The sequence below is a fragment of the Penicillium oxalicum genome, chromosome VI (genome assembly GCF_001723175.1).
Source record: "Penicillium oxalicum strain HP7-1 chromosome VI, whole genome shotgun sequence".
NCBI lineage: Eukaryota > Fungi > Ascomycota > Eurotiomycetes > Eurotiales > Aspergillaceae > Penicillium > Penicillium oxalicum.
The window spans coordinates 754,682-771,863 of record NC_064655.1 but is presented as its reverse complement, the minus strand read 5'-3'; the positions used below and the strand labels follow the sequence as shown (position 1 = coordinate 771,863).

General features: G+C 51.4%; 8 protein-coding genes across 8 annotated transcripts; 4 read left to right on the top strand and 4 right to left on the bottom strand.

Annotated features, from left to right (window-relative positions):
- Positions 1 to 767: 767 nt before the first annotated feature.
- POX_f07572 (uncharacterized protein) lies at positions 768 to 1,657 on the top strand (the record flags this gene model as incomplete). Its single annotated transcript, XM_050116367.1, has 4 exons — positions 768 to 914; positions 1,006 to 1,106; positions 1,209 to 1,343; positions 1,459 to 1,657. The coding sequence occupies 4 exons, from the start codon at positions 768 to 770 to the stop codon at positions 1,655 to 1,657; spliced, it is 582 nt and encodes a 193-aa protein (XP_049966506.1).
- A 642-nt stretch (positions 1,658 to 2,299) lies between these two features.
- On the top strand, positions 2,300 to 3,406 carry POX_f07571 (Acyl-protein thioesterase 1; the record flags this gene model as incomplete). Its single annotated transcript, XM_050116366.1, has 5 exons — positions 2,300 to 2,382; positions 2,538 to 2,628; positions 2,680 to 2,733; positions 2,838 to 3,226; positions 3,301 to 3,406. The coding sequence occupies 5 exons, from the start codon at positions 2,300 to 2,302 to the stop codon at positions 3,404 to 3,406; spliced, it is 723 nt and encodes a 240-aa protein (XP_049966505.1).
- A 563-nt stretch (positions 3,407 to 3,969) lies between these two features.
- On the bottom strand, positions 3,970 to 4,827 carry POX_f07570 (uncharacterized protein; the record flags this gene model as incomplete). The annotated part of the gene is made up of 3 exons (XM_050116365.1): positions 3,970 to 4,304; positions 4,511 to 4,610; positions 4,786 to 4,827. 3 exons carry the CDS (start codon positions 4,825 to 4,827, stop codon positions 3,970 to 3,972), a joined length of 477 nt encoding a protein of 158 aa, XP_049966504.1.
- Positions 4,828 to 6,996: 2,169 nt separating this feature from the next.
- On the top strand, positions 6,997 to 8,238 carry POX_f07569 (Nascent polypeptide-associated complex subunit beta; the record flags this gene model as incomplete). The annotated part of the gene is made up of 3 exons (XM_050116364.1): positions 6,997 to 7,042; positions 7,473 to 7,838; positions 8,003 to 8,238. The coding sequence occupies 3 exons, from the start codon at positions 6,997 to 6,999 to the stop codon at positions 8,236 to 8,238; spliced, it is 648 nt and encodes a 215-aa protein (XP_049966503.1).
- An 846-nt stretch (positions 8,239 to 9,084) lies between these two features.
- On the bottom strand, positions 9,085 to 10,485 carry POX_f07568 (uncharacterized protein; the record flags this gene model as incomplete). The annotated part of the gene is made up of 2 exons (XM_050116363.1): positions 9,085 to 10,282; positions 10,403 to 10,485. 2 exons carry the CDS (start codon positions 10,483 to 10,485, stop codon positions 9,085 to 9,087), a joined length of 1,281 nt encoding a protein of 426 aa, XP_049966502.1.
- A 587-nt stretch (positions 10,486 to 11,072) lies between these two features.
- Positions 11,073 to 12,555, bottom strand: POX_f07567 (uncharacterized protein; the record flags this gene model as incomplete). Its single annotated transcript, XM_050116362.1, has 4 exons — positions 11,073 to 11,469; positions 11,563 to 12,319; positions 12,380 to 12,425; positions 12,484 to 12,555. The coding sequence occupies 4 exons, from the start codon at positions 12,553 to 12,555 to the stop codon at positions 11,073 to 11,075; spliced, it is 1,272 nt and encodes a 423-aa protein (XP_049966501.1).
- A 689-nt stretch (positions 12,556 to 13,244) lies between these two features.
- On the bottom strand, positions 13,245 to 14,867 carry POX_f07566 (putative transporter; the record flags this gene model as incomplete). Its single annotated transcript, XM_050116361.1, has 3 exons — positions 13,245 to 14,438; positions 14,502 to 14,602; positions 14,690 to 14,867. 3 exons carry the CDS (start codon positions 14,865 to 14,867, stop codon positions 13,245 to 13,247), a joined length of 1,473 nt encoding a protein of 490 aa, XP_049966500.1.
- Positions 14,868 to 15,708: 841 nt separating this feature from the next.
- On the top strand, positions 15,709 to 17,135 carry POX_f07565 (putative lactate 2-monooxygenase; the record flags this gene model as incomplete). The annotated part of the gene is made up of 4 exons (XM_050116360.1): positions 15,709 to 15,920; positions 15,983 to 16,004; positions 16,085 to 16,727; positions 16,798 to 17,135. 4 exons carry the CDS (start codon positions 15,709 to 15,711, stop codon positions 17,133 to 17,135), a joined length of 1,215 nt encoding a protein of 404 aa, XP_049966499.1.
- Between the last annotated feature and the right edge of the window lie 47 nt (positions 17,136 to 17,182).

The window sequence follows — 17,182 nt, the reverse complement described above, 5'->3', positions numbered from 1 at the left end:
GTAGCTATCATACGTTTACATATGATCGATCAAAATTCAGAACTGCATGAAAATCGATGATCTTGTGATCTGCCAAGTGTGACCCAACTTTCAAGGGCATTCTCCATCGTCGCGGTGATGATGGCCGAATTCTCTCGTTAACATGTTTGTAAAAGTATATCCGATCAATCAAACGGGATCATTCTCCTGTATTTGAGCCACTATAGCCATTCTAATGTATTTCTATATAGAACCCACGCTATCTTTTGTCCAGTGGGAATGTCTGGAGGCAATAGAAATAGCTCGAGGAGGACATGTGAAAGAAACCGCTTGGAACCTAGAGATGTGACAGTTACAGGCTAAGCCCGCTGGAGAAGACCTAGAAGAAGAAGCGAATCAATGGTATGGTCTTCACTTCTCCCTGACGGTAATAGCTAACGACAGGGCGACCCATGGATCGCCCTACAAAAAGATTCAAGCTCTGGCCACTGTTGCTGTTGTTGATCTTACGATGCTCATGCTGTAAGCTCTCGGACCCAGAGACCTGACACCCTTTCAGAGTGAGAATTGGTAGTTGAGAGCGTCATTGACCCTGAGTCACCTCGTCTGACCCCGGACTTCCAATTGAGGCGATGAATATTGAGGTCTAGTTTAAATAGAGCAATTCGTGCAATCTCGAAGATGATTGAAGTTGTTGCCATCGAATCCATCAAGTTCCTCGTCCACTGTGCCGCCGTATTATCCATCTTATCTTATCAGACGACAAACATCTCGCATAATCAGCAGCAATGTCGGCTCATGCAGAGGTCATCCGGCCCATACTATTTGTAGTTCGGTTACTCCTTTGGATCAGTGCAGTCATCACCCTGGCTCTCGCTGCATGGATAGTCGATCATAATGTCACGGGTTACCGGGCTGTCTTTCCGCTGGTCATCGTAAGGAATCCTCTTTCCGGGTTGCTTCTAGCACACTGCTTGTATCCTCGCTCTGCCCTCGCTTTAATCTAACACATCAGGTTCTCAACAGGCTGTCTTGACTACGGTCTTCTATATTCCTTCCCTTTTCACTGCGTGCATGAAGAACAACAAAGGCTATATGCTCCCTTTGGATGTTATCTTTTATGCTCTGTGAGTTTCCAAGTCGAGATTCGTGTGATACGTTTTGCGTCTCGCCATGACTCACAGGGCTGCAAGGCTAACAAGAGATTTTTTCCACTCGTTTTCCACTAGATGGCTGTCCGCATTCATCTTCATCGCCCAGACTGATAATGTCTTCGGCGGTGCCGGGTGCAGCTACTTCAGTTGGACTGTGAGTAATGCTTGCAGAAGACGAAATTCGGTTCAGGCTTTTACTTTTCTTTCATTGTGAGTCAATCTCCATCTCTTACCAGCACCCGATTACGGACGACCCAGTTTCATGTGCGTTCCGTATTATCAATCTGTTCCTAACGTTTGTTCCAATGCTCCCCCCGTCATGAAGCTTCTGGACGTTGTGTGGCCTCTGCTTGGAAACTCTCAATATCTACCTCGAGGCCCGCTATTACCGAAAGGGCGGTCACATCGTCCATCCAGAGAAGCCTCCTCAGCCAGATCAGTACAACCAAGGCGGAAGCACTTCAGTTCCCCCTGGTCAGACGGCAGGTGTGACGCCGGCCAGTGCCGAGCAGGCTCATGTCTGAAATCAAGATCGACCAGGTTGAGGGTTTGTAACTTTGCTAGTTTTGGTGACCAAGCTCACACAGGGAATCTTTTGTCTGAAGTTGTCGATGGAAGGAATTGCAGTGTCGGGATAGGATTAGGGTCTGAACGTCCTGAAGTACCAGTGGCCGTGGTTAATCGATCCATGCACGGCCCACATATGGTTTTTCCTTACTTGCGCTTAATTGGACATGTTTGTTATTGACTACCAGATCTTCTTATGATAGTAATCAAATTACTACTCTCTCAAAGAGATGGCAGAAAAAGCATTCAATCCTCTCAGACCACAATATCCGAGAGTCCGTCTTGTAAGATACCCGTTCTTTCTGAGGAAGCCTGAAATTCCAGGTTCAACATGGCCCGAGAAGAGCTGATTTCCTAGTTGAGAAAGCGAGATCGGGGATGCGTCCGGACCCTGGATATTCTTACCGCCCGATATACCGTCTTTCATATCCAGCAGAATCAATCCCCACTTCTTGCGGGATGGACGCAATCGCCCGAGGTTTTGGACCAGAATCATCATCGGATATACACCTCTTGCTTTCTTTCATTCCCCGAGAGTGGTGCACATATCTCTGTCAACTCCCAAGACCGTTACATATTCTACCTATAAAACCATCAACATGGCAGCCCGGAATCCTTACGTGGTCCCTGCTCTCACCAAGCACACTGCGACCGTTATCATGGCCCACGGGCTGGGCGATTCGTATGTGTGCTGAACATGGACCATCTGGGACACTGAAAACCCGAGCTGACCTCCCTGGAATTTCTTTTCTTTTTACAGTGGTGCAGGATGGTATGATCCAAGATGATCGGTTGCCCTTTCATCGATTCCCAAGACAGCCATTGACTCGGACGCAGGATGTCTCTGGCCCAAAATTGGCGTCGGCGCGGCAAATTCAACGAGGTCGCCTTCATTTTCCCTAATGCGCCCAGCATTCCCATTACAGTGGTACGCTTCCATCTGCCGAGACAGAAAGGAGGTTACTCACAGATCTGGTAGAACTTTGGCATGTCCATGCCCGGATGGTACGATATTGCCAATTTAGGCCGCGACGTAAGCTTTTATTTTCTTCACTTCCCAGATCCTGGGCAACTGTGTGAGTGGGTGTGAGAGAGAGAGAGCTCGCGGAGACTGACAATTTGTCTTATACTGTACAGCTCGACTTCCAAAAAAACGCTCGCAGCCAAGATGAACCCGGTATCCTACGATCGCGCGAATATTTCAACTCGTTGATCAAGCAGGAAATGGACAAGGGCATCAAGCCGTCTCGCATCGTCCTGGGCGGGTTTTCCCAAGGAGGTGCCATGTCTGTCTTCACCGGTGTTACCGGTACGGAGAAAATCGGCGGGGTGTTTGGTCTCTCATGCTATCTCCTGTTGAGCGACCGGATCAAGACCTTTGTCCCGGAGAACTGGCCCAACAAAAACACGCCGTTCTTCTTGGCGCACGGTGAGGATGACGAGGTCGTCAACTTTGCGTATGGCGAACGCTCAGCAGAGATGCTCAAGGAAATTGGCCTCGAGGACGTCTCGTTTAACAAGTATCCGTACGTGTTTTACCTTTTCTTGAATTTGGGGACGCCTTCTCGACGAGACTTGAGTGACTGACTAGTTCATCCAGCGACCTGGGACACTCTGCGGACCCCGACGAGATTGCCGACCTTGAGAAATTCCTGGAGAAGACCATTCCCCCCGAGGGCGATGGGCAGGCGACGGCTGGACTATGACTTGATCAAGGAGATCGATTCAGCTCCGGACGGGCAAGCTGGGGATTTGCACTGGCTCTAGGGCTGATCATTCTACTCGCTGCGGTCTTATGGGCCAAGTACGCGCCCCAAGAAAGGAAGCCACGGGCGAAGTAACAGATCCAATGCGTTCATTTCGTTGCTGCTTCCATTATTCACTCCCTTGTTTGTTTCTTGCTCATCATGACATGGCCACCTTTCTCCACGCTCATCCCCCTTTGTGATCCCAACTGTGATATGCATGCCAACATATAGTTCCCAACGAGGAGACAACAGGGCTACCTGGAGGACGGGCGCAAGCTGCGACCCGAGTGGCGCGCAAAAGGCGCATCTTCTTCCAATAGAATTAAATCGCGGCTGAATGGTTTTTTCCCTTTCAATCCTTCATTGCTTTCGCGATTGTTTCCTCAATGATTTGGACCATGCCCTGGTTATTTTTCTGATCAAAGGGGATCATGTGCTTGGATCCGGTATCCCACAGAGCCGCCTTGGACGGCTCGCAGATGGAGTACAATTTCATGCTTTCGGGGTACAACGAGTCCAATTTACCCACCACATGGGCCGTCGGGATATTGATGGCCCAGGTGTCGGGTTTGTTCTCGATGCGCTCCAGCCCGGAGCTCTCCCACGGCGCGCGCGCTGCAGATAAAGACACCTGCGCGAAACAAGGGTGGGCCCGTTCGATTCTCTTTGGCGTGGTGGGCGATGAGCGCCGCTGCGAGTGCGGCACCCTGGGAGAAGCCCATGACGACGTCAAAAGGACCCTCTTTTTGAATAGCACGTTGGACGTGCTCAAAGGCCTCGGCGAGCTGGACACCCGGCAGAGCGGGGTCGCGCACGTAGTGACTGTAGAACGGCCCATCTACGACGCCCTCGAGTCCTGTAGTTGGTTTCGGTCAGCTTGTGGTTCCTAAAATTCCCCCTCTTCTTTTTGTTCGCCCTTTCTTTCTTGTTGACCCCCTTTATTCCTCGTGGTCCTTTCCAGCCTGGACAAAGGAGGAAAGGAAGACCCGAAGGAATCGCATAGAATAAAAGTGCATGTCATCCGCTCAATCGGTCTCACCACCCAAAGCTTGACCGACTTACCCTCTTCACAGCTCGAGGGAACATTGCCATCGATAAAAGTGAATGAATGTCCCTTTTCCTCGAGAGATTGACGCAATCCTCCCGTTTGGATTTGGAAGATCTACCCAGGAAAACAAAACCCCCCCGACACGAAAAGATTAGCTGAGCTCAAGACATGCATTGATTCAAAATATCCCGACTTGGAGAGTCGGGTATATTCATTAAATAACATTATGTGATACCTTCCAATGGGAGAGAAGAGGAGGGGAGGGGGGTGGGGGGGCGTGCCGTCTTACCTCGGAATTGGTGCTTGCACCGTGTAAACACAAAAAGCGCATGACGGAGAGGAATGTTGTCGGAGAAGTGGAGGGAAAAAGTTGGAAGAATGATTGAGCAAAGAGCTGTGTAGATTTCTCCCGCAGAGATGAGATTTAAATCTTGGATCGGGGGTCAGGGCCAGGGTCAGAGTCAGAGTCAGGTAGATAAACAGAACTTGGGCTCGAGCGATGAGTCTAGTAGTCGATGGTATTGAGTTATTGGTGGATAGGGTTTGGATAACACTCTATTGTTACTAGTTCACATGCATGGTGAGAGAGAGAGAGAAGAGAGGGAGAAAGTATGTGTGTGTGTGTGTGTGTGTGGGCGTTTGTGTGAGGCTGTCAGCACTGCTGATGCATGAATCATCCACCCTCCCCCACAGGAGATCTGAGCGACCAACAATGGAGGGAAGTGGTGGTCCTGTCCTTGGCAGATTATGCACCAGGAAGCGAGCAATTGAAGCTTAAAGGCCTGGGTAGGGGGTGAGCATATCGTTGACTCCAAGTGATGAGCCTTCAAGTGGACAAGGGATCCCGGGTTGATTCGAAGACAGATTTGGTTTGGAGGCCATCTATCCACATGGAGGTCCTCGCAAACGTGGAGTGGAGTCTTCCTGTCCATCTGCCGGGGATGACACACTCGCAGCGAAGCGATGCAACGATGTGAGTGTGGGCGGCTGGAATGGTCTGATGCGGCTGAGTGCCGGCCTGGAGCATTCGGGGACCAGAGACACGATATACATCACGACACCCCCGGGGGTGCCATCCCTTTAACTAATGACACGCAATGGTCAGAAGAGAATGACATCTCATCCCAACTCCACGGCCTTATAGAGCCCGCCAAAGAATAGCATCGGTCAGACGACTATACCTATATCCTATACCAAATGAAAGGTCCAACCTATTTGGTGGATATCTCAGTCTCAGAAGACAATCCTGAAAGACAGTATTGTCCACCGGAACCGACTCTGCCTTCTTCACTATCTGGGGGACCACGTCTGCAACACACTCAGTTTCACACTTGACCACTTCCACCCATCATTTGCACAAATGAATGGATAGAGAGGGGCAAAGAGAGAGAAAAAAAAAGAAAAGACCTCTTGTTTCGAGCACACATGGGAGTTGCTGGACCTCTATGTTGCCGGTTGCTGCAATTACGGATGGGTCCCATCGTCAACAACTTGGGTGGACCTTGGACTTGACATGAAATCATACGCAACTTGAATGATATCCAGCTTCAATTGGACTCTTTCCAGATCACCAATGGCACACACACAATCGTCCTCGCAAGTCAGATCTCAAATGCGTCCGCTTGTACCATCGCTCAATCACCCAATCAGTTGACACAAGGGAAGTGAGTCGACGCAACCAGTACTCCCGTCGATTCTGCCAGAGCGGTCAGCAAGAGTCAGCTGACCACGAGGCTGAAAATCGGGCCTCCGCCAGACGTGAACCAAGATGTTGAAGGACTCAAGATCAACCAGTGTGGACGGACAACCCTACGCGTCAACTTAAGAGAACCACACTCCTTGAAACATGCCCTTCATTTAGTTTTCCAGAAGAAGTGTACGGGGATGTGCTATCATACTCCGTCGTGCAGACCGGACGGGTTTTGGTGACAGTCTGATCCATCTCGAAATCGTCCGTTAGGGTTTAGCCGAGCAACAACTCTCCCGTCGAGGACGAAGGACTCCCACAATCAAATGGGCCACTGCCACGGAGGCGCCCTTCATGATCAACGTATACTTTGCGAAATATCTGCCCACTCCCCCCAGCTTCATACAGAATGAAAAAGATGATCCTGTAAAAGATGTTTTACCGCGTAGAAGTTCTATTAGAGCGGTGGTCTCGTCGTTTGGCCGCGTATTAGCGAACACACCAACTGGGCGGGTGCTGTCCCCCCCCCACACAAAACTCGAGAGATGCGCATCATCAACCGCCTCTGACAAACCAACACCTGCGAATCCTCTCCGGTTCCATCCACCCCTCCTCAACCACCACTCCCACCACCACCTTCAAATCAACCCGGTACGCTTGATCTTCCTCGTCGTCGGCTTTCGTCTGCCACGATTGATTCAGCTCTTCCTCGATCGCTCGGATTGACGCTTTTGGCCTCTTGGCTCTCCACACCAGTCGGCTAACGGGTCGCACCTCTAGATCCCCTCTTTCAACACCCTCATACCCGTCAAAATGGATCACGCCAAGTTGGCTAAGATGCAGCAGAGCGTGCGCATTGGTACGTGATATCTTCGAAAGGGGGAGGCAGGATGGAAAGTTGCATCTGGACCGCGGAAGCTGGAGTTGGGGACGTGTTGGGAGATTTCAATGGGTCGAGCTTAGCGGGTGGAATCGCAGAGGATCCCCATTGCATCGCCGGACTTTGATCCTCTCCCAGCACCTTGGAGCTAGCTTGCCGTGTGTGAAAAGAAGCTTCTTGCTTTTCGATCGCCCGTCATCTCCTGATCACTAAACTAATGTCTTGATTTTCTCGGATAGGGTACGTATCATCTTCCACACTGGGTGGAAACACCTCGCTTTTTTGCCATACCAACACTTTCCCTTCCCAATTCGATCAACTGGAGTGCAGTGAGGGAGGAGGAACTCGTGCGACGGCGTCACAAAAGATCGATCCTAGACTGGAACCTATCTGCAATATCAGAGGCTAGCCCGACGCCGCACACTGAAGAAATCGGAGAACAGTTCAGTGCATCTTCGACACACGCAGCGATTACTGACCTCGCCGAGCCCTTGCATCTCCCCGGACTCTCACTATCTCTCCCTCCGACACACCTCTATCAGGCGCATCCACCCAGGAGCAAAAGAATTCCTCACTAACTTGCTGTTTTCTCCACACACCAGAGGCAAGGGTACTCCCCGCCGCAAGGTCAAGAAGGTGCACCGCACCGCCGATGCCGATGACAAGAAGCTCCAGGCCACCCTCAAGAAGCTGAACGTCCAGCCCGTCCAGGGTATTGAGGAGGTCAACATGTTCAAGGAGGACGGCAACGTCATCCACTTCGGTGCTCCCCGCGGTGAGTACCTTTCCCTCCCCTCGTCGGTTACCTCGGTGACCTGATATGGGCGACTCGTCCAATTGGCGGGTTCTCCGTTCACTGGTCTTGCCAAATCACTACGAATGAGACTCGACACCCAAGAAGATTATGACCCACTAACAAGCTCATTTGCCTCACACCAGTCCACGGTTCCGTCCCCTCCAACACCTTCGCTCTCTACGGCCACGGTGAGGAGAAGGAGCTCACCGAGCTCGTCCCCGGTATCCTGAACCAGCTCGGCCCCGACAGCCTTGCCTCCCTCCGCAAGCTCGCCGAGTCTTACCAGAACATGCAGAAGGCCCAGGGCCAGAAGGACGACGAGGAGGATGACATCCCCGATTTGGTCGAGGGTGAGAACTTCGAGAGCAAGGTCGAGTAAAGCGATGGCCATGATGTCTCGCAACAAACAAAGTAACCACATGACACCTCCCTCATCCAACCACCTTCCGGTGTCTTGCTAGAAGAAAATATGTTCTCTGTACCTTGAAGATTCTTTTTTTCTCTATAAGAAACTTGAAACCCTGATTTGCATCCATGCTCTCTTGTCTTGAATCGGAATGAGAGAGACTCAAATTTAGCCGTTGTTTCCACCGGTCATGAATGAAAATGGTAAAATGGTGGGTCATGACCCACAGAGTAGGCAGAGACAGCGAGTACATCTATGTAGACAAGTGCCCGGCCCATGACACAGTCAGAGAACTCATGGAGGAAGGATCCAGAGCAGGATTGATTCCTTGTTCAATCGTCAATCTACGTCTGAGGCAGGGAGCTTAAACACGACACCGTGATGGTCCATTCCCATCTGATATGCCTGGTACCTAAGCCAGATCAACGGCCGGACTTACCTTGAATCTGACATAGAAAAAGCGAGCCTTTCCTCTTATAGTACATGAGAAGGGCCCCGAGAGACGGAATGAGCGTAAGAAACCCCTCCCAGAAACCAGAGCTGTCTGATCATGAGGTGATATTGCAATATTCACGATTCCTATCATACACCATAGCCAAAGACAAAGACAAATCGAACCCCAACCTGAATCATGACGCCTCGTAAATGCTTCTTTTCTTGACATCTGCTTTCGATCCTTGGCTCCCGCTAGTGGTGTCTCGGTCATTTGGATCGAGCGTTGGAATGGGAGTGCTTTCAAGCTGGATAGACCCCATCTTTCAACCAAATCTGTCCACATCGTGTCGACTCCGACTGGAGACATGTACCACGTGAATCCTTCTATGAATCTTCCTTCAATCCACACATATCCGTTCCCAGGAGCTGATCGAGCATCCACCAAAACCGCCAATATACACCCGACTTATCATGGTCAAAGGTTCCATCCTCCTTCAACTGCGGTCCGTCACCGACAATATCGCCTGTAAACCAACTGAGGATGGGGATGGATCGGAGAACACGCTCAGTCATCGTGGGGCCCGGCGGAAGGGCCTCGGTGAGTGGGCGGAGCTTCGTTCGGCGAACGGTAGGGATATGCGTCATGTAATCAGAGTCCGGCTTTGATTGAGCGTCAGACACGCTGCGGTGTTGTAACGATGAAGAGCTTCCGAAGCTAGACGAGATCCCCGTTGAGACTGCGGTTGTGGTTGCGGTTGCCGTTCCTGAAGTTGCCGTTGTAGTGGTGGTTGAGTCGAAAGACAGCTCCTTTTCGGGCTCGGCCACGCTGGACAGGTTGTTCATGCCGAAGGACCGGGGCAAGGTGAAGGAAGAAGGTTGTCCATCCATGCTGCCTGCATTAGACAAGAACGTGGATGAATGTGTGGATGTCAACGTGCGCGCATTTTTGCTGCGCATCTTCGCAGCATTCACCGAGTCGGCGGGAATGGCAACATCTTCCGCCGGGCCGTGGCCCTCGTACAGTTCGCAAAAGACCAAATGTCCGTCAACCTCCTGTGGTGAGAAGAAACAGGCCCGATCGGCAGCTTGCGAAGAGTCGAAGGTGACCTTGATCCAGTGATATCCGCCCGCGTAGCGCTTGGATTTGCGATTCGCGTCCGCGGTTAAATTTGTCCGGATGACGACATCCCCGCCGCTCATCAGCTGGCCAAACTGGTTCGGATAGTTGGGGTCACTGCGCGGGTAATCCTCGCAGATAAAGCCTTGCGAGATGCGCTCGTACTTGTCAATCACCTTCCATTCTCCATCCTTGGCCTTGTATCCGTAGAGAATACATTCAGTCGCCACTTTCTCGGTGTGCTTGCGCCCTGCGTCCAGGCTCCCTGATGATGAGGACTTGGGAAGCCCGGCGGGTCGCTCTTCATCTTGCTGCTGGGCAAACAGACGGCCAAATTCGGCCACGTTGGGGTTCTCGCGCTTTGCTGGGGTACCAGTTCGTGTGCGCGACCGTTCATATCGGGCGTTTCTCCTCTTGCCAAAAGGTCCGGATTCCTCTGGTGGTCGTCGAAGGTTGCGGGATTCACTGATTATTTGCCGGTCAACTCCTTGCTCTCGTGCTTTTGGTAAAAAGCAAATTTCAATTCGAAACACGCAAGAGCGATCTAGGGAGGAATCTCTCTTCAGCCCGATGCTTGCGACTCACTCTTTGTAGACATAGCCCCAAGGGAGCAAGTTGCCGTTCTCGTCTCTTGCGCGCTCCTCGGGCGGCACGGCGTGATACTCCATCCTTTTTGAAATCCGTAAAATCTTGATTTGAAGCTGGAAGGTATGAAATGATATGAGGTAGGGTATGAAAGTGATTTCGACTTGTGGGAGCGCAGAGCGCGGATTGGGTTTGGTTTGGCAGCGGTCGTTGAAGGGAAACTTTTTAGTAAACACAGCTTGGTTCGCCGGGCTACCAATCACGTGGCTGCGCCCAGCTGGACATTGTCCTCGTCGCAGTAATCGGGAAATGTTCCAATCACCCTAACTAACACGATGGATTGGTTCGTCAGAAAAGAGTCGATCATTATTGGGAGTGAACACTGAATTCAGTCATCGACTCTCTTCGCGAGCTTCAAAGGGTTGAACCTTGGCGTTTACCGAACTCTCGATCATTAGACTCTCACTACAAATGAAATCTTCCAATCGTGCTACTCCTGGCTCAACCAACCTTAGGTTGTTCTGGCACACACAGAGAAACTATTCTTCGAAGATGAGATACATATTGAAATGTGAATACTCTCAAGGATTTTCTGCATCATTATTCACCATTATCCTGGGCCTGCACCTGTCGATCTCATACTCAAGCCGATCAGAAGTTGCTCTCGTCGTCAGGATTTGCCCTGTTGGCGCAAGAATGGAATACGCTCAGCACGTCCCTCCAGTCCGCAAACATCATCAAATTTGCCAACCACGTTTTCACGAGTACAAACGTAGTCTGCAAACTCTCTCAGTGAACAGGTGAGACCAGGGCCTGCCTTACAGCCAGGTAACTGCAGGATTTTGTCGTTCATGTTGATGCGAATGTACACCTCATCGCTATCATCCCTTCCACCCGCCTTACGGCATGACATCCGTTCAAGTGAGAGCCTCGCCCCCATAGGTAAAACTTGCGAGGACTTCCATTGTCGGCTCCTTGGGATACTCTGAAGTGGAAGCGGCGCATGAATTGGATCATCGAAGAGATTCAGGGCGGCAATAAGGGGAGAAAGGTCTCCATCGTGAACGCTTGGTAGATTTCCGCCATTAGCCGGGTGTCCCGTCGGCATAAACAGCAAAAAGAAAATAGGAAAGAGAGGGGAAGGAAAGAGCCTCTCTTACAAACTGAAGAATAATGATCCAGCTTCAGGCCCAGCCTGAAGTAGTTCCGTCGTGGCATTCAACCAGAGCCAACCCATCGCTCCGCCGTATGGATTGCCTGGCCCAGAGCCATAGTAGTGCTTGATGTCACGAGCATACTCAAAGTGACACCAATCATCCTCAGTGAAGACAGAGCACCAAGAACTGTGTCCACGAACCATGATTTCGAACCCACACATCTCCTGCATCCCGTAAATTTCCGTGCTGGACAGATTGCCGAAGCTGGGATTTTCAGCAACCAATCGCTGCGAGATTCCAGGGGTGTACAAGTCTTGATATTTCCCCAGCATCGTGTATCCATTCTCATGTCCATGATCAGAGTCCTCAAGGTACCGGCGGCATGTGTTGCCCGGAGTAAGAGTATTTGCACCTCGTTCAAAAATTTCCGGGATGATTTCAAGTTCGGCTGCACCCCTGGTCTCCCAGTCGAGGCCGAATAGTCCTGCTGCAAAATGACGAGCTGAATCAATTACCCGTTGAGAATCACTTGCCCAGAAACGAATCGAGGATCCGAGGCCAAGCAGATCCTTGTACCGAGTTCGGAACTGCACTCCTGTGGTGAAAGCAGTCAAGGCCCCTGCATAGGGACCCGTAGTAGTCAACTGGCCAAAATCTCGCTCTGGGTTGTCGGTGAAATATGTCCAGTTGTTCAAAAACTCGAGCGAAGAGTTGAAAGGTGATTTCAAATTGCGAACCCGTTCCAAAAAGCTGAGATGGCCTGTTGGAATTGTTTAGCGCTAGCGAACTCGAGATTGGACATTGCGAGAGGTAACCATACGTCTTCCGACAGAAGGGGTTGGGTATCGTTCCGCGTGTCGCGAGATCTAGGCTTCAACTCAGAGGAGGAACCGTTGGCGCTGACGTATGTTTCCAGTCACATACCATATGCACTTGATCAATGAAACATCCCAGAGGTGGTGAGACATTCTGCGCTGTTTCATCGTCCTCGGACATCTTGATCCACGGTCCATTCCCTCCGAGATGATGCAAGATATTCCATCGCGTCTGAGATTTTCTGGCTTCAACGTCTCCATTTACCCTGAGTCGGTCTAACAGGTTTTCCCAAGTAGCGCAGCGTGTGGCAGGTGTGGAGATGTCATCACGCGATATCGAGGACGTGTGATTGACATTCAACGAGGCGCATCCCGTCTTCAATTCTAAAAGCAACAGAGCCAAGATGGCAGTTAGGAAAGAGAAAGATGCTTTCAGAATTGGACATTCTGTAAAATCTTCAAAACAACTTTCTCCGAAGTTGGCGACCTCGATGTTACCACCAAAGCCCACTCACTGTTTGTTCGGCCTTTGGCATACATGCGACTACGCAGGATTGGAGGTCGACGATCCACTTGCGCTCAAAGAGACTACGAACCGCCAAGACCTATCCTGCACAGTGGGCGTCAGCCACTTTGAGATCGATCGGCGGCGGAGGAGTCATTCAAAGAAGCAAGCCAAGAATTCACGGATGCGGTTTTCATAGAGCATAGACAATCTCGGGAACGTATAATAAATTGTGTCCGGTGAGGAGGCCGTTGAAATTCGTCAAGTAGTCTATAGATCTAAGGATAGATTCAAGATCGCCATGATCAACACCCTCAAATGAAAATTGGCGCTGCTGCATGCTGCATCAGAATACTACACCCCGGTCAAGTGCTGTATCGAAAGCGCGGGTTACGATCTCCAAGCTCCTGAATCTCCGCCTCGGATAAAGAGACAATCTTCTCATCATAAAGCCCCCGAGCGCGGCGCTTGTTCACAGCGTTCAAGTAGAGCCACATCATGCCGTAGAGAATACCAGCAAATCCCACCAAGGCCAGGGTGACTGCGTTGCCACGAATGAATCGAGGCCCTTCTGCGTTTTTGTATAGAAAAGGGGCCATGACACCGCTGATGTTGCCGAATGTGAGCTGTAGTCCGGTGGCAAATGTGCGCTTTCCGTATCGAGGCAGGTTCGTGGGCAGCCAGGCGAGCGGAAGTCCGACCGTAACGTACAGGCCCAGGGCCACCAACAAGGCACCAAAGTAGTGCACCCCCGCGGAAGCGTCACTGATGAGAATACCATATCCAATGACCGAGATGACACTGAAGAGGCAGATGAACAATGCTCGACGCTGAGTGCGATCACTCAGCCAAGCCACAATGAGATAGACAATTGCCCCGAGGCCATAACAGGGGATCGTCAAGGCTTGCACCTCGGGGATAGACCAGCGACCCATCCCCTTGATGATCGTGGGCAAAAAGGTACTGTACCCGTACAACATGGTATCCACGGCAAACTGCCCGATAGAAAAAGCATAGATTTTCCAGTCCAGTGCGCCCTCTTTGACATCTGCCCAGTGGAATTTCTGCGCGGATGCCGTCTGGCCCACGTAGCGGCTGCGGCGACGGACGACGAGTGCTCTTTCGTCTTCGTCGAGGTAGTATGCCGTGTCTGGCTCATCCGCCAAAAAGAACCAAGTGATCACGCCCATGATCACGGTGGGAATTCCTTCAATAATCATGATCCAACGCCATCCACGGAGTCCGGAAATACCGTCCATGAAACCAATCCCGTAGGCGAGGAGACCACCACATGCGCCTGCGAGGGCGGCACTGCTGAAGAGGTACCCCGTTCGCAGAGCAATTTCCCTCTTGCTGTAGAAAAGGGTCAGGTAAGTCATCAAACCGGGGAACAGCCCCGCCTCAACGACGCCGAGCAGAACACGACAAGCCAGGAGACCACCATAGCTCTGACAGATTCCCGTGAGAGTGGCAATCATCCCCCATAAGACGGAGATGACCGCAATGTAACGCGACGGTGTCAATTTCTTGATGACCAAATTGGATGGCACTTCGAAGAGCTTGAGAACATTGTCAGCGCCTTTTTGCTTCCGGGATGAAAGAAACAATGAGAGTTAACCTACACAGTAAGTGACGAATAAGATCGACACGGCAACTTGATACTGGTTGCCAACCAAACCCAGATCCTCTTCCAGGCCGTAGAGTCGCGCGTTTCCAATGTTCACTACGACGCATTAGTCACTTCCAGCCTCTTTTGGCCTTTCACGTGCCGACTGAGGGGTCGCCCGTTTGGACCAAAGAGCAGACGTACCGCGATCCAGGAAACTGAACAAATAGAGCAGCACCACAAAAGGAAGGATATGTAAATCAATCTTCCTCATCAGATTTCTTTCAATCTTCTCTTCCTCGACAGTCGGGACTGAGCTGATCTCATCTGCCAGGTCATGCTCCGGCTGCCTTGGCTCGGGCTTTGACGGATCCTTCGACATCGCTGAATGGCTCAGCCTTTCCGTGCCTGCGATAAGAAGACCAGGACCGACAGGAAGATTGGTTTATTTTTTTTTCTCTCTCTGCTGGCTGAGAGTTCTCCGCAGGTCTACCCACGTGAGTCACACAGGCCGTTCAACTTCCTTGCATATCGAATTTCTGAGAGGGGTGAGATTGAGATTAGAGCGCGAATGCTGGGGGAAGTGAAAAAGTTTGCTGGTGAGCGGAAGCCCTTCATTGAAATCGCCAAGCGCCAAGGCGAAAAGCGGGATGGCCTGCCAGACCAGGAGAACCCTTTCAGGAGGGTGACCATTACTTGCTCGGTGGACTGTACTTGTTCGCACTGCTTTTGCTTTAGGCTACTCAAATACTCATGCACGATTCATGCCTCAGTCAGGAGACAGAGTCAAGTTTGTGTACGGTGCACGGGCTTCTGATGGTTTGCGACCGTAGGGTGAGATGGTACCCAAGTTTCTGCAGAACCGTCGACATCTGAGTTGTATTTCTGACATGTCACCCCCATACCCTGATGGTTGTCAAATGAGATTGTGGAAGATCGAGCGTATCCTGCACATGCAGAGATCATACAGCACTCTTACTCTGACCGGAGCTTTGCTGCAATCTCCAGCGCATCTACAGAGACCATAGACCGTGGCTGACACTACATAAGCCTCCAAGTGACCGAGGCTTATCGGCAGACTCCACCTTGGCCGCTGGGGAATGGATGGGGAACGGGGAATGGGGGGAAAGTTGGGGTCTAGCTCTTGAGCCCAAGCTCTCGTGGTTGGGAATCAGCCTTTTCCTCCTATATTCCCTTAGACTGAATGCCAGCAATCCTTCACAATGTCCGACGAAACGTATGGGAACTATCAGAATGAGATCTACGGGAAGGGCTCTCTCATGGGCATCCTGCCCAGTGTGACGACGGATCCCCGGTTACTCGAGGGGAAAGCTCGCAAGGCTCTTGGAGAGCGGTCCTTCAACTATGTTGCTGGGGGTGCGGGAGAGAAAGCAACGATGGATAGTAACCGACTGGCGTTTCGACAATGGAAACTGTGAGTCTCCTCGGCTTTCTCTGCTCTGTCCGATTCAACGGGCATGCTGACAGGAGCAACAGTTTGCCGCGGATGCTACGGAATGTCAGTTTGAAGCTTCAAAAACTTCCCTGTCAACCACTGCCTTAATCATAGGTGCTGACTGTGCCCTCTTGGGGATCTAGATGGATGAACAGGATGTCTCCGTCGAGCTATTCGGCCGAAAGTACAAAAATCCGCTGCTAATGGCTCCCATTGGCGTGCAGGGGATCTTCCACGAAGACAAGGAGGCGGGATTGGCGCAAGTTTGCGAGGAGGTTGGTGTGCCGTATATCATGAGCACAGCCTCCACAAGCACCATTGAAGAAGTCGCGGCAGCAAGCAATGACGGAGATCGATGGTACCAGTTGTACTGGCCTCACGACGACGACGTTACCATTTCCCTGTTGAGCCGAGCCCAGGCGGCCGGCTTTTCCGTGCTTGTGGTCACCCTCGATACGTGGAGTCTAGGGTGGCGACCGGCCGATCTAGACAATGGCTATGTGCCGTTCATCAAGGGAGTTGGGTGCCAAGTTGGCTTCAGTGATCCAGTCTTCAGGGCCAAATTCGAGGATGCCAATGGATGCAAGATTGAAGACGACATTGTGAGTGCCTCGCGAGCGTGGCTCAGCCATATCGCGTCAGGTCGCGCGCATACATGGGAAGAACTGGCCCTGCTACGCAAACATTGGGCCGGGCCAATCGTGTTGAAGGGAATTCAGCACGTTGATGATGCCAAGAAGGCATTGGAGTACGGATGCAACGGGATTGTGGTCTCAAACCATGGTGGTAAGTGAAAGTGTCGACCTCTTCCCTTCCTTTCCGCTTCGCACGCAGGGGTTCTGACAGTAGAGAGCAGGCCGCCAAGTTGATGGGGCGATCGGATCTCTGGACGTTCTACCAGAAATCGTCGATGCGGTGGGTGACCAAATGACGGTGCTCTTTGACTCGGGAGTTCGCACAGGTGTCGATGTGATCAAGGCACTTGCGTTGGGTGCCAAAGCGGTCCTAGTGGGCCGACCGGTGATCTACGGGTTGGGAATTGGTGGACGCGACGGGGCCAAACAGGTCTTCAAAGGCCTCCTCGCCGATTTCTGGCAAAGCATGGGCTTGGCAGGGATTCGTACGGTGGCTGATTGTAACCGAACCGTGATACGCAAGGTGCAGCACGGAGGCGATGTCAAGGCAATGCTATAGACTCAGTTGCCGAACGAGATCAAGCGGACTCGTCTAATAAAGTAAGA